This window comes from Chanos chanos, chromosome 6, assembly GCF_902362185.1.
Source record: "Chanos chanos chromosome 6, fChaCha1.1, whole genome shotgun sequence".
In the NCBI taxonomy this organism is placed as follows: domain Eukaryota; kingdom Metazoa; phylum Chordata; class Actinopteri; order Gonorynchiformes; family Chanidae; genus Chanos; species Chanos chanos.
This window is the reverse complement of record NC_044500.1, coordinates 29,231,801-29,244,484: the sequence shown is the minus strand read 5'-3', so window position 1 is coordinate 29,244,484 and position 12,684 is coordinate 29,231,801. Positions and strand designations below refer to the sequence as shown.

The 12,684-nt window shown below is 39.5% G+C and overlaps 2 protein-coding genes across 2 annotated transcripts; one reads left to right on the top strand and one right to left on the bottom strand.

Annotated features, from left to right (window-relative positions):
• Positions 1–2,506: 2,506 nt before the first annotated feature.
• LOC115815282 (uncharacterized) lies at positions 2,507–4,801 on the top strand. Its single transcript, XM_030778240.1, has 4 exons — positions 2,507–2,573; positions 2,839–3,156; positions 3,444–3,693; positions 4,651–4,801. The coding sequence occupies exons 1-4, from the start codon at positions 2,507–2,509 to the stop codon at positions 4,799–4,801; spliced, it is 786 nt and encodes a 261-aa protein (XP_030634100.1).
• A 23-nt stretch (positions 4,802–4,824) lies between these two features.
• Positions 4,825–12,063, bottom strand: serinc3 (serine incorporator 3). Its single transcript, XM_030776815.1, has 10 exons — positions 11,847–12,063; positions 10,447–10,608; positions 10,059–10,252; positions 9,445–9,524; positions 8,825–8,962; positions 8,184–8,353; positions 7,848–7,938; positions 7,410–7,611; positions 7,042–7,272; positions 4,825–6,545 (listed from the first exon to the last, which is right to left on the bottom strand). Exons 1-10 carry the CDS (start codon positions 11,883–11,885, stop codon positions 6,407–6,409), a joined length of 1,446 nt encoding a protein of 481 aa, XP_030632675.1. The 5' UTR covers positions 11,886–12,063; the 3' UTR covers positions 4,825–6,406.
• Between the last annotated feature and the right edge of the window lie 621 nt (positions 12,064–12,684).

The following is a 12,684-nucleotide window of genomic DNA, read 5'->3' as shown; positions in this document are numbered from 1 at the left end:
ATCATTCAGTAGTTACAAGATTGTTTGGCCTTAAAACTCTCATCCAGTGCGTCCTTATCTGTTTGCTTTATGCAGGTAAGAAGTGGCTCTTGCTCAGTGTGTAACTCAAATCAGTGTATGTCACAAAAATTTAATGGAGCAAAGTTTTCGCTTTCTTCTCTTCCTAAGAAAGGAACAAAGGTCAATGATGGTACACAGATGAAATGAACTTTCATTTTGCCGCCTTTGCATTGTAATATGAATAAATATGCATTGATGAAATATAAAAAATACACATTTGGCATATTAGCAGTTAAGGGTAACTTTTTGACTGCTGGAACCTTGTTTGTCTGGCTTACTTGAATCATTCTTGACCGTATAGGGTGTTGACAAAATCAATCATCTTTCTAAATGTTTCCTGTTATTTCCATGAGAAGAGATACAATGTAATTCCTGTGAAATTCCTGCTGAAATGCAATAAATAGACTTTTGGCATATTAACCTTTCATGGTAGCTTTTTGACTGCTGAAACTTTGTTTGTCCAGCTTACATGAATCATTCATGACCATATGGGGTGCTGACCAAATCAATCATCTTTCTAAACATTTCCTGTTATTTTCATGTGAAGAGACACAATGTAATTCCTGTGTTATTTCTTAAAAGCTGCCCTTGAAGGGTTCCTGGAGAGTCAGCATTGTTTAGCAGGCTCTTCTGTGACACTTGGCTGCACTTTTAAACCACCCAGTAGTGTGGAAGTAAACACTCTAGATGTTTGGTGGGAGGTGAACAGAGCTGGCACCAAAACGATATTGTTTGCCTTCGAAAATACCACGGTAACAACGCACTTGAGTGGTTACAATGTAAATGTGCAAGGACTTCTTAAAGGCAACGCATCTCTACACCTGATGAAGACAGCAGTTAGTGATGAGGGCATCTACTCATGCAGGATCATCATAAGGCCTGATGGGTATGAAAGGACTGTTCGCCTGGATGTGTCAGGTAATTCAAGTGCAACCCTCTGGTCTTGTCCTTGTCAACACAAGTTTTTGTCCTCTTCTGTTTGATTTATTTAAGGTGGTTGTATTTTGTTATTCTGCTCAATCACTCAATATTACTTTGAGTGTCAGTGTTTTTCCGAAACGCTGTGATTTAATACTTAATGCCCACTGCACTGAAGAACTGAATATGTACACTAATGTTACTGTCCCTCAGTGCTACTGAAGATTAGATCATTTTTGTATGGCTGTTTGTTTGTTTTTCTTAAACCTGTTTTATCTTAATAAGATGTGTTCTGTTCATTATTGCATTTTATATCAAATATGATGACAGTACCAAGTAAAAGCCCACTCTTTCATCCTCCTTTTTCGTCTAGCGAGGCCTGTGGTGTCTCTTCCAGAACAAGCCACAGTGACCAGGGGAGAGGAGAAGACCATACTCTGCAACATCATAGGCTTCTATCCAGAGCAGCTGAAAATTTCCTGGCAGAGCCACAATGGTCCACAGCCTGAGTTATGCGACATCTGTACTGGAACGCCGGTGCCAAATAAGGATGGAACCTACAATGTCAGCAGTCGCATCACCGTCCATGGAAACTCCATTCCGAGCGGTGGAGCCTTGTACACCTGTCAGATAAAACACAGATCCTTCCCCACACTGTACAGCAAAAACCTATCACTGACAGTACAAGGTGGGTTTTTAGTGCCTTTAAGCGTTTCCTAAAATGAATGGCTTTGCTTCTGCTTCCATGAAAAGTTCAGCAATTTATGTATCACTTGCTGTAGTGATAATGTTGCTAGGCTCTCAAAGCCCCAAATGTTACATACCTGCCAAAATAATGGCATAAGTGTAACCCTGTATAACTGAGTGAAGAAACTGGATTCATAACTTTTACTGCTAGTTTATTATTATGTGGATATCAGGTGCATTTAGCGTACTGATTTTTGGATTATTTTTGAATAACCGATTTTTCCAGATGTAGCTGAACCCTTTGACGTCAGAAAAGTGATTGCAGCCACATTTGTGTCAAGCATTTGTGTTGTCGTCTTTATCTTGGGTGGAGCGTTGATGCTCTATAAGCATTTTCACAGAGGTAATCAACATATCCTGTCTTATCTGTGGCTCTATACATCTTCTTTTCAGTCAACACTCTTAACCGATTGAGTGGAATGTTTTGAAGCAAAATGTGCTCTGTGCATCCGGTTACACAATTACATGGTCCACGTCTCACAACCTCTTTTTAGATCCACCAGTGGTGTCTGAAATCTCCACCTCTGAGATCATTTATGCCAACACGCCAACTGAATTGAAATGCACCGTGGGAAAGGTCAAGCCAAGACACCTCAAAGTACATTGGTACAAGATCCCCCCGGGGAGTTGCGTAGATGTGGAAACAATTTCAGATGGTGTTGGAGGGGAAACCCTGTTGGGTGGAATAGAGTCCTGCGTTGACCAAGCACACTTACACACAGAGGGAACTCATCACATCTCCACTCTCTCAGTCTCACTGAGCACCGAGGAGGATCGCACAATGTATTGCTGTGTCATTTTCTGTCGAAGAAAGAAGTTTCTCAGAAAGATCATTCTAAATGTCAAAGGTAATCTGTGGCATTTTGAATATAAACCCGCTTTAAACTTTACGAAGAGAGAAAAGCACATGAGACACATTCTGTTTTATTCACCTAGATAACCATAATCAAACAGATGAAATTACTGCTACGTAGGCTAAGCCAGAAATGACAGCCACTGATGTTAAATGGAATGAATTAAAAATATCCCATGAAAAACAGAATTCAGTAGGAATAACCAAACAGAAATGATCTTTTTTTTTTCTAAATTTGATCTTCTAAACCTGCTCCACAGCGAGGCCGTCCCTTCTTCATATCTCAAGCCTCCCTCAGATCCCAGAGGTGGGAAAAGTGCTTGTGCTGTGTTGTCGGGTAGAGAAGTTTTACCCGGAGGACATTAAAGTGGAGTGGTACAAGCAGAACGGAGAAATGGTGCAAAAGTTCACACAGTTTGGGCCATTCTCAGACCACGAGCGACTGTACAGCCTGTGGAGTACCACTGAGCTGACTGTTACGACGGTGGACGACGGAACTGTGTGTACCTGTCGGCTTTACCACAGCAGCTTCCCCGCACCACAGTATAAGGATGTCACCTATCACATTAATACACAAGGTGAGCTGTTACGTGTTTACTGGTTGGGTTGGCAAAGATTCAACTGAAAAGTAAAACTGTCACGTAGAGTAGGAAATTAGTGCTGATGTCATAACCCAAATAATCATATAAAAACTTGTTTAATACTTAATACTTAAATAATTAATACTTATTACTTAAATGCTTAATTAATTGCTCGTGTTTTCATTATCATCCTCGTCGACAGCCGAACACATATGCATGTGCGATGTTGTTCTAAAAGTAAGAAAAATGAACCTGTTTATAAAAATGAATGCACCTTCTCTCAGGTGTATCTCCCAGCGTGATGTTTATCAAATGTGACCCGCTACAGCCAGAGGAGGGCAAAGAGTGTACCATTAACCTCTGTGTGAAAGACTTCTGCCCAGACCGTGTCACAGTCACCTGGTTTAGAGATGGAGAAACAGTCTCAGCTGGTGTCTTCAACTCCCCAACCAGTCTCAACATCAACGGCCTCTACTCCATGTGGACCTTTCTCAAACTGACCCCCAGGAAACACGATCTGAACGCCGTGTTCAGGTGCGTGGTGGAGCATTGTGCTCAGACAGAGCCAGAGGAGAGAGAATTCACACTGTCTGATCTGAAGATAGGGTAAAGAGATGCTGCACAGCACTGGTTTTTCCAAATCCTGGGCTGAACTATAGGCCAGGATATTAGTATTTCCTTGGATTGTTGTTGGAAGTGCTTGTATTGTCCGAGCACTCAGCAGTCCACGTGTGGAATTACACAACTGGACACACAGAGCTCCAAACCTCCAGGTTATCCATGAACACAATACAGACAATTTTATCAAAAGACATGAACTATGTGATGGTGTGCAGTTCTTGTGAGGACGCTCAAGTTTTGTAAGGCAAGGATCACATCTACCGTGTGTGATTGGGTAAAAAAGTTTTGCGTTAATAAGTTGTTTTGGAAAAATCTATCTCATGCTTGGGTGCTTAATTTTTAATTAAACTGTCACACCTGGATACTGAATGTTTGAGAGGTACTGACTATCAGTTCAGTACAAAAATATTGTTTACAACTGCAGTTGTTACTCTAAGTATTGCAGAAATTTTATTCAGCATCAGTAATATTTGTATCACACTGCTCTTTTATTTTCTCCTGCCCTTTGTATGCTTTTTTCTACATAGAAACGCATTGTTGTGAAAACCTAAAATGCGTCTGAACTACTTTTGTAAATAATGTTTAAAGGATACTGACCACTGATGTTTGCTGATGAGTTGACTATATGCGCTGGATGTGCCAGCTAGTAAACTCTTGAATGAAGAATTAGAAATATTTGAATATACAGGAGCGTATCAACATCTCTGTAATGCTGACAAGCTGTTGACATAATTTTTCCCTAATGTATTAAAATGTATTGAAAAGAAAAATGTATTAATGTTTAAAAAAAGCTAATTTGACCAAAATCAAGGTGTGTTGGTAACAAGAATGAATCACTTAAAAAGCACACTTTCTCTTTCTCTTTCTCAGCCTCCCCCCATCCCTACCCCATCCCTACCCCATCCCTCCCCCCTTCCCTACCCCATCCCTACCCCATCCCTCCCCCATCCCTCCCCCCTTCCCTCCCCCATCCCTCCCCCCTTCCCTCCCCCATCCCTACCCCAGCCCATCTCTTGAATGAAACAGATAAAAACTGATACAGTCTCGGCCTACACACTCCTTTAATTCAGCTCCGATGCAAAGACAGAAACATAGAGTATACAGAGCAGTAAAAATATTCAACATATTTGGTACAAGCATAAATGTCTCAATTATAAATAGCTTATATTACCCAAAATACATTTTTGAGAAAGGTCTGATCTTTCAGTCTTTTTTGGAGGCAATCTTAAAATATGCCTTTACTTAGCATCTGCTTACCTCCATATGTTTGTTTCAAAAATGCAACTAAACCTGAATTGGGTTGAGAATATCCTGGAACAGCATATCCATGATTTAGCCTTTGTGAATCAAATTTTTGGTATATTACTGTGATGCACTCTCACTTGTGATGCGACTCATCTTGTTGCTATGATGAAGATGTATTTCTTTCTTTCTTTTTTCTTCTTTTTTTTTACATTAACGTTACATTGAATGGACAAGTGCAACTTTTGTAATTCTGATACTGAACTGCTGTTCAACTGTCTAATCTAACTGTGCTTATGGTCAGAAAAGAAGATGATTTAAATAAGAAGATCAGCTATATCTATATATGGTATTACAGTGAGCAGTACAGAGAACTCTATAAATAGCCAGAGGGCTTTGTTTCATTTGCCAAAAAAAGAATTTGTGCTGCCAGAAGTCCTCATATTTGTGCTTAAATTCATCAAACGACAGAGTGAGAAACCACTTTCTCCTTTCTACCCTGCTAGATTCTCATTTTTGATTCACTAAAGCTTTACAAACAAACACACAATCTGAAATACAAAACAGTGAGCGAAACAGAGGTAAGGCATTTAAGGCATAGCAGCAACCTACAGTAGCTTGTGACAACTCTGATATTTGACGAATCAATTTGTGAACAAATCTTGACAAGCTCAATAACAACTCAATCATTTATATCCAAAAATATATTCAAACCACTGAGTGATTTTACATAATACTATAGCTTTCATAATTCTATGTGCAAACAAGTACATAATTTTAAATTAATTTTTAAAACAAAGCAAGATTGTTGTAAAGATAATAATACAGACATGTGTCACAAAATCAATTTAGCTTTGATTTTTTTAGATGTATAAATTCGTGTCTTTGACTAGTAGCTTGCATTTTAACAAGTAGTGTCGTTTGGTTGACAGAGAAAGGAATGCAAAAACAAAGTTTGCATGTTTGATATCACTATAACCTCAGCATGACTAGTGTATGGATAAAACTGGAATCAATTCATTCTTTTTACACCTATTCCCCAATATTCATCATATACAGGAATGAAGGTCAGTCTATTAAGTAACATGACTTTGCTGGTCCCGTTAAAAAAATCCACAGGTTACATAACATGGCTTACTAATTCACACTACCAGACTGAGAGGGAAAATGTTACAAAAGATCCACTGTAAGACTTGCACAAAAAAAAATACCAAAACACCAAAAAATCCATTTACAATTCAACTGGAAAATCTGCATCTACTAAAGGCAATGTGGTATCTTGTACTCTGAAAAGACACTGAAACGAATGAATGTGAATAGATTATGGAGTAGTGACATGTCTTCTTTTCAGTGACACATCACAAAAGACATGAACCGAAAATCTCTAGCTGAAATCACGGTTGGTGAGGACCATCGGGGCGATGAGTGTCCACACGTACAGGGTGATACACACCCAGCTGGACGAGATTTTCACCCAAACCGCAGGCCATTTGCTGGTCATGGCGTTGTAGTCTGCATCTGGGCTGTATTGGAAGATAGAGAGAGAAATATTTAAGAATGGAGACAATAATGAAATTAGGGTCAGCAATAAATACTTAACATAATTTGAAAATTATATTTCACTTAATTACTAATATTTATCTGTCGGCTAGAATAGTTGTTAGGAAGATTTGGCCATACCATTAGCTTATGCAATGAATCACTTCTACTTCCAATGTAACTAAAACTTCACAGAGGTCAGCATTAGCAAATACAGTTCAAAAATAAGAAAAGGCACTATTGTTTAAAGTCAGTGGCAGTTTGGGCATAGTTTGTGGACTGGACAAAGGTATGGTGTTTTCAGGGTGCCGCGAATAAAGCTTCCAGTTTCCAAAGAGTATTTTGGAAAAAACAAAATTATTGTGCCTAGGGCCAAAACCAAGACAGTAAACAAGAAATGGTGGCCATTTACCAACCCTTAAAGTCCATTTTGAGGGTAAACAGGTCAAATATGGATAAAAACAGATTGACAACACTGACCTGTACCAGTTGGTGAGAGTCATCATAATGTAAAGTGAAGCCAAGAAAAGCATGAAGTGAAAGAAAGAGTAGCTGTACTGGACTGTCTCTCTCTCGTTGTCTTCAACTCGTCTCGGCCCCTGTCCCTCCTCCACCTCCTCGGGAGTTCCTGTGGAGCTCTCCTCCAGAATGGTGGTGTCATTAGATGCCAGGGTCAGTTTATTCACCTGACTCGTATTGGAGGAGCGTATGCTACCACAGGGAAACAACACAAGAGAAACAGGCTTTAAAAAGGCTGATTAAATGTTCCTGTTCTTTAGTCATGAGGGACAACAGAAAATAAAAACAACACTCTATGCAATGTATTGTGGTTACTCGTAGTGTTTTACCTTGAGTACAGTATACAAAGCACAAAAATGGCCAATCCCACAATGCTTTGAGCATCCCACCACTGCAAGTATGGGGACGATGGCACAGGATCCTCTGTTTCCACAATGATCACAGCTGTCTGGTTCTCAACCTCCAGAGGAGCCAGCGTGGGAGCAGCGATCTGCTGGATGATGCTAAGCAGGCTGGGGTTACATGTGCGGTCTGTGAAATGTTGAGAGAGAGAGAGAGAGAGAGAGAGAGAGAGAGAGAGAGAGAAGAGACAGGACTTCAGTTCAGCTCCAGCCAAACAGAGCAAGAAAACAGGACAATGATGTTGAACATTCACGATTTTATGATGATTACATTAGTAAATTTATGTCATCAATTCGTGTTTATAAAACCTCTGACTATGTTACTAACTTAGGCATGGGTTTGTAAATGTTCTCTGGTGTATTCACCTGGTTCGTTAGTCATTGCTGACCAGGTCAAGTAGGCAGTGTAAAGCGTGATGATGGATGACTGAAGAAGACCAGATCTGGGCTGGGATTCCTACAAAGCAAATCACAACATTAAAGATCTGTTCAAATTAAAAAAGGTCAGCTCAGAAATGAGAAACAGACATTCAAAGAAATGGTTCATGCAAAACAAGCACCAACATGGTCCCACAGCATACGTTGTTGTGGTTAACCACTGAAAGAGTGAAAGCAACTCTGAATTTCATATTTGGTTTTAAACAGTTTACGATGCACCAGCATTGCTGAATAAAAGGCACACCCTGTGTGAATACTGGTTACCTGGACTTTGGGCAGTACAGAAATAACTGAAGCTGTGATACACAGAAGCATGTTGAAGCTAATGAAGAACTTGTTGAGTCCACACTCCTCTGGGCGAGTGTAGAAAACGTAGAAGAGGACAATAGCAATGAAGGACAGGATGTAGTTCAGTACAGTTACGGCAAGCAAGGCTGCATACAAGAACGGAAACAAAGAACATTATCAGTGAACACACTCAGACTGTCTAGACCACCAGACCACAGGGCTCTCACTTCTTCTTTCTTTCTTTTTTTTTTACAAAGCTGCACCTGAATTCTTACAAGGCTACAAAAACCCACTTAATGAGTAAAGGGTGAACACATTCGTCCCTGTCATTTGGGCAACTGGTTTTCATTATAAGTTTGTTCTTTTTTTTCTGGAATTGGGTAAATCACAAAATCAGTCAATAAAGGTGGTCTTTCTGAAACCTTAATACTTTGTTTAAGCTGGCTGTATTAAATGTAGCCCAAATCACTTTACATAATTAAATAGCACTACAATACAAAATGTGTATTGTAATTACAATGGTTTAGTACCTTCTGTGACCGAGACACTTTTACAGAAAATCAAAACACTTGTTCATGAATGACACAGTAAGACAAAATCATGATATTCATGCATACCAGCATACCAGCCCCTGGCATTTTCCCTCTCCATGTTATCCACCCAGGACTCATTCCAGGAGTGGGCAAAGTCCACCAGTAGAACAAGCTGAATAAGGATGAAGCAGAAAGCTCCACATGTCCCCACAACAAACCAAGCTAGTCAAAGCAAAGAGACAACAAAAATCCGTTAAAGAATAAACACATCAGAGATTATTGTCGACTATTCTAGAAACTCTTTCTGTCCAAGCCTACTACACATATTATAATACACTCCGAATACGAACAGAAAGGATTTCTGAGAGGTGAAGTTATATACATTCTGCACAACTGCCAAGACATTTCTTTACACAAGACAAACAAGCAATAGCCCTATACTAAAATGGTACAACTTTATGGGTTTCAGATAACGTACTTATAATTCTACATTAATGGTCTTATCACTTAAACAAATATTTTAACACCCACAAAAAGCCTGTCAGCCAGTGTTTGCTAGGAGATGTGATGATTCAGTTACACAGCTGTGGAGTCCACTTTCATCAGTATCTCACAGGGACAGGCCCTCAGCAGTACATACACACATAACAACCCTAAACAAATACTGTTCTACATTTACTGATAGATTTGGTTTGGTTTCTTACTCCGAGTAAAAGGCCCCTCTGGAATGTAAAAGGCACCGGTTGTGACTGCCACCATGGCTGCAATCTTAAAAAACCAGTAACTAACAGAGAGAGAGAGAGAGGGGGGGGGAGATCCACTTTATTTCTCCATGAACATTAGCACTCATTGTCTGAGCTGTGTTAAATCAAGGCTCTGTAGTGACCCCGTGCTTTTGAGAGGGTGAGGCACTAGAGCATGACGATCATGTGACACAATCATAATCAGAGAAAATATGAGGCTTTTTTTCCCAGAACAGTGTTTCAGTGGTCTTTTGGCATGTGAAGCCCGCATTTAAAAAAAAAAAAATGCTGCTATAAAAGGTGCAAATACTAAGTAAAATAGTCATAAAAGGTCATTATCATGGTTATTTAGATTATAAATCAAATAAAATGTACAGAGTATGTGTTACTGTGGAGAATGCTTCTTTGAAGATGAACTCTTTACTCTTGAATCTAAAAAAGTCACATAAAAAGAATCACACAAGCCATGTGGATTTCATCTTAAAAATGTGTCGGTGAAAGCAGAAATAACAGAAATAAGCGTTATTTCTGTTCTCCTTTTGAAATATAACTCGCGTCTCGTTGAATTTACTGACCCGTTGTGGATGGCCGCTCTGGGATCTCGACTGTTCTTCACGTTGATCATCAGAACAGAGAAGGCCAAGAAGCACACGCTCATGCCAAAACAGACACGGTACACTGCCTTGTACCCCACAAAAATCTCACAGTTAATATTTGCATGGACGCCTGGAATTCCCGAGTCTGCACCTCCGTCACAAAAGCCTGGAATCTGTAGACACAGAGAAAAGTGTCATGCATTTACCATTCAGGACAGGAAATTAAGGGTAATTTAATTGATGTATTAAGTATCTTCTGTATGTACACACACACACACACGTGTGTGTGTGTGTGTGTGTGTGTGTTTGTATGTATATACATGTATGAACCTGAATCTTAGGTCTAATCTAGCTTAAAAAAAAATACTTTTTTCAGTTGCTGGTCGACACCAGGAGACAACATGATGCAGGCGATAATAGTCCCCAGCAGCAGGATGAAGGCATAGATCACACGTGTCACTATGGAGTTCTTGCTGTGTGGGCAGCATCTGCACATAAGACATGTTGCACTGCTGCACAGACATGGCACCTAAAAAAACAAATAGATAGATAGATAGACAGACAGACAGACAGACAGAGAAGGAGTGTCAATAATGGAAGAGCAAGGTTTGTACGGGAACAGCAGTTTTGTTTTGCTTTTTTTCATTTTATTTTTACATTATTTGTAATATATAGCCTATTAGTTGTAATATTGTTTGGATAATAATAAAAAGCTTCACATAAAGGTTCATTTAAAACAAATTAATTTAATTGATTAACATTAGAACTGAATCTCGGGAAAACAACTGTTTTCATTCGTCATTCATGGTGTTAATAGTTTTAATACCATCTAAGCGTAAACGTTAATGAATTTGATATAATAACACCAGAACAGGCAGATACCAAAACAGCACAAAACTGAAGCAAACTCGTCGTGGTAGCGGAATGAATGGTGGAATGTACCTTTAAGACACCTTACTTAAGCAGGGACCTACGGAGTTGTAAACAACTTAATACCATGGTCAGACAACCAAGGTCAACTTTGGATCAGCAAAGAACGGTGTCTGCGATATCTCAAGTGCAAAACAATGAGCGGCAATTCAGTTTTGGCCTCGTGCAATGAGGAAAAACACGCAGGATTTACATCTCAAGACATTCTGCTGTCGTGATCTACACACGCGCGCACGCTCACCTAACTGCCTAGAGAAAAGCGAGCGCTCGTAGAAATACAGGTGTGCAAACCTTAGTGTGTCTCGACTACCAGCTCCGTAACCTGGACAGTTTTTGTATCATAGTCTAATAATAAAATATATTCTGCTATGCTTTGAATAAACTGCTTAAGGAGATCATTCATACAGTACGTACTGTGCTCACTTTGATTTTGGATGACAAAACAATGGCAGTAATCTCATTAAGCATACGCGCAACGGATGACTGGTGTTATTAACCCTTTAAGTTTGTTACACGGTTATTAGCTGGGCTATACAATAATAGTCCGCCCAAACCGTTATTTCCCTTTCCCCGTCACTATGATAGTGAATAAACCGCTATGTCAATATCACAAAGAAAATCAATCCTTCGTAGAAAATATCAAACTGTTTTGTGAATTTGTACGTACTTTGATCTATCTCTACGTAGACCGAGGCACATATTCGGACCTGTTGCGTACATGACATCATCAGCCTCTATAAGATCCTGGTAACCTTAACAGCAACACTTGTTCATCGACAAGATTCGATTGTGGAATTTTATTCCGTGGTAATAAATCTATCCTTAAAGTTAACATACCCAGCTGGCGATGGAGAAGGCCCCCAAGACGGCGCCCATTGTCCACCTAAGAAAGGAAGCGCAATCTCTCAAAGGCCGTCTTCTTCCTGAATTGCCACCGATTTATCCTCGATTCCTCCAGGTTTGTTTGTTTAGTTCTTAACTCGGAGATGACAATATAGACGTCTTTACTCTGTGAATCAGACACCGTTCTCAAGTCCGACCAAACACACCGAGACAGTCGGTGCACTGATTTGATATTTTTTCACATGCGTCACGAACAGTGATGTCATTACGTTCATGTTCAAAGGCTGCTGTACAGCGAAGAATGGTGACCAGGTATACATCCTCACCGCAGGCAAGAGTCAGCGTGGACTTCAATGTTTAAAAATAGTAACTGTCCAGGAGATGTTATTTTGTACCACACAATACAATGGACACGTTTATTTTCAGAAGTATGTTGATATTCATGTGCAAGCTTTTTTTTCCTTAAATCTTATCGTCATCATTACATGCATAGTCCTCATAGTCTCTTCTATCAAAACAATTTTTATTCAGTTTAAAACGAGAACATGAAGGCCACTATATCAGTGACAGAATGAATACTTTTTACAGCACCAAGCGTCTCACAAATTCCTTCCTTGGGTATTTCTCAAAATTTATTCCGCCAGCATTCTTTTTTAAACCATTCAGGCTATTCCACTGGCAGTTTACTGCCTCATCTACAGTAGTTTACTGCTGCGCAGTTCAGCCTCGATATGATAGCATGTTTACATATATTTTGAAGATACTGAAATTTGATATTGTGTATCACAATTGGATGTCATCTTTTTCAACTTTGTTATAAATGTTCTAAAAA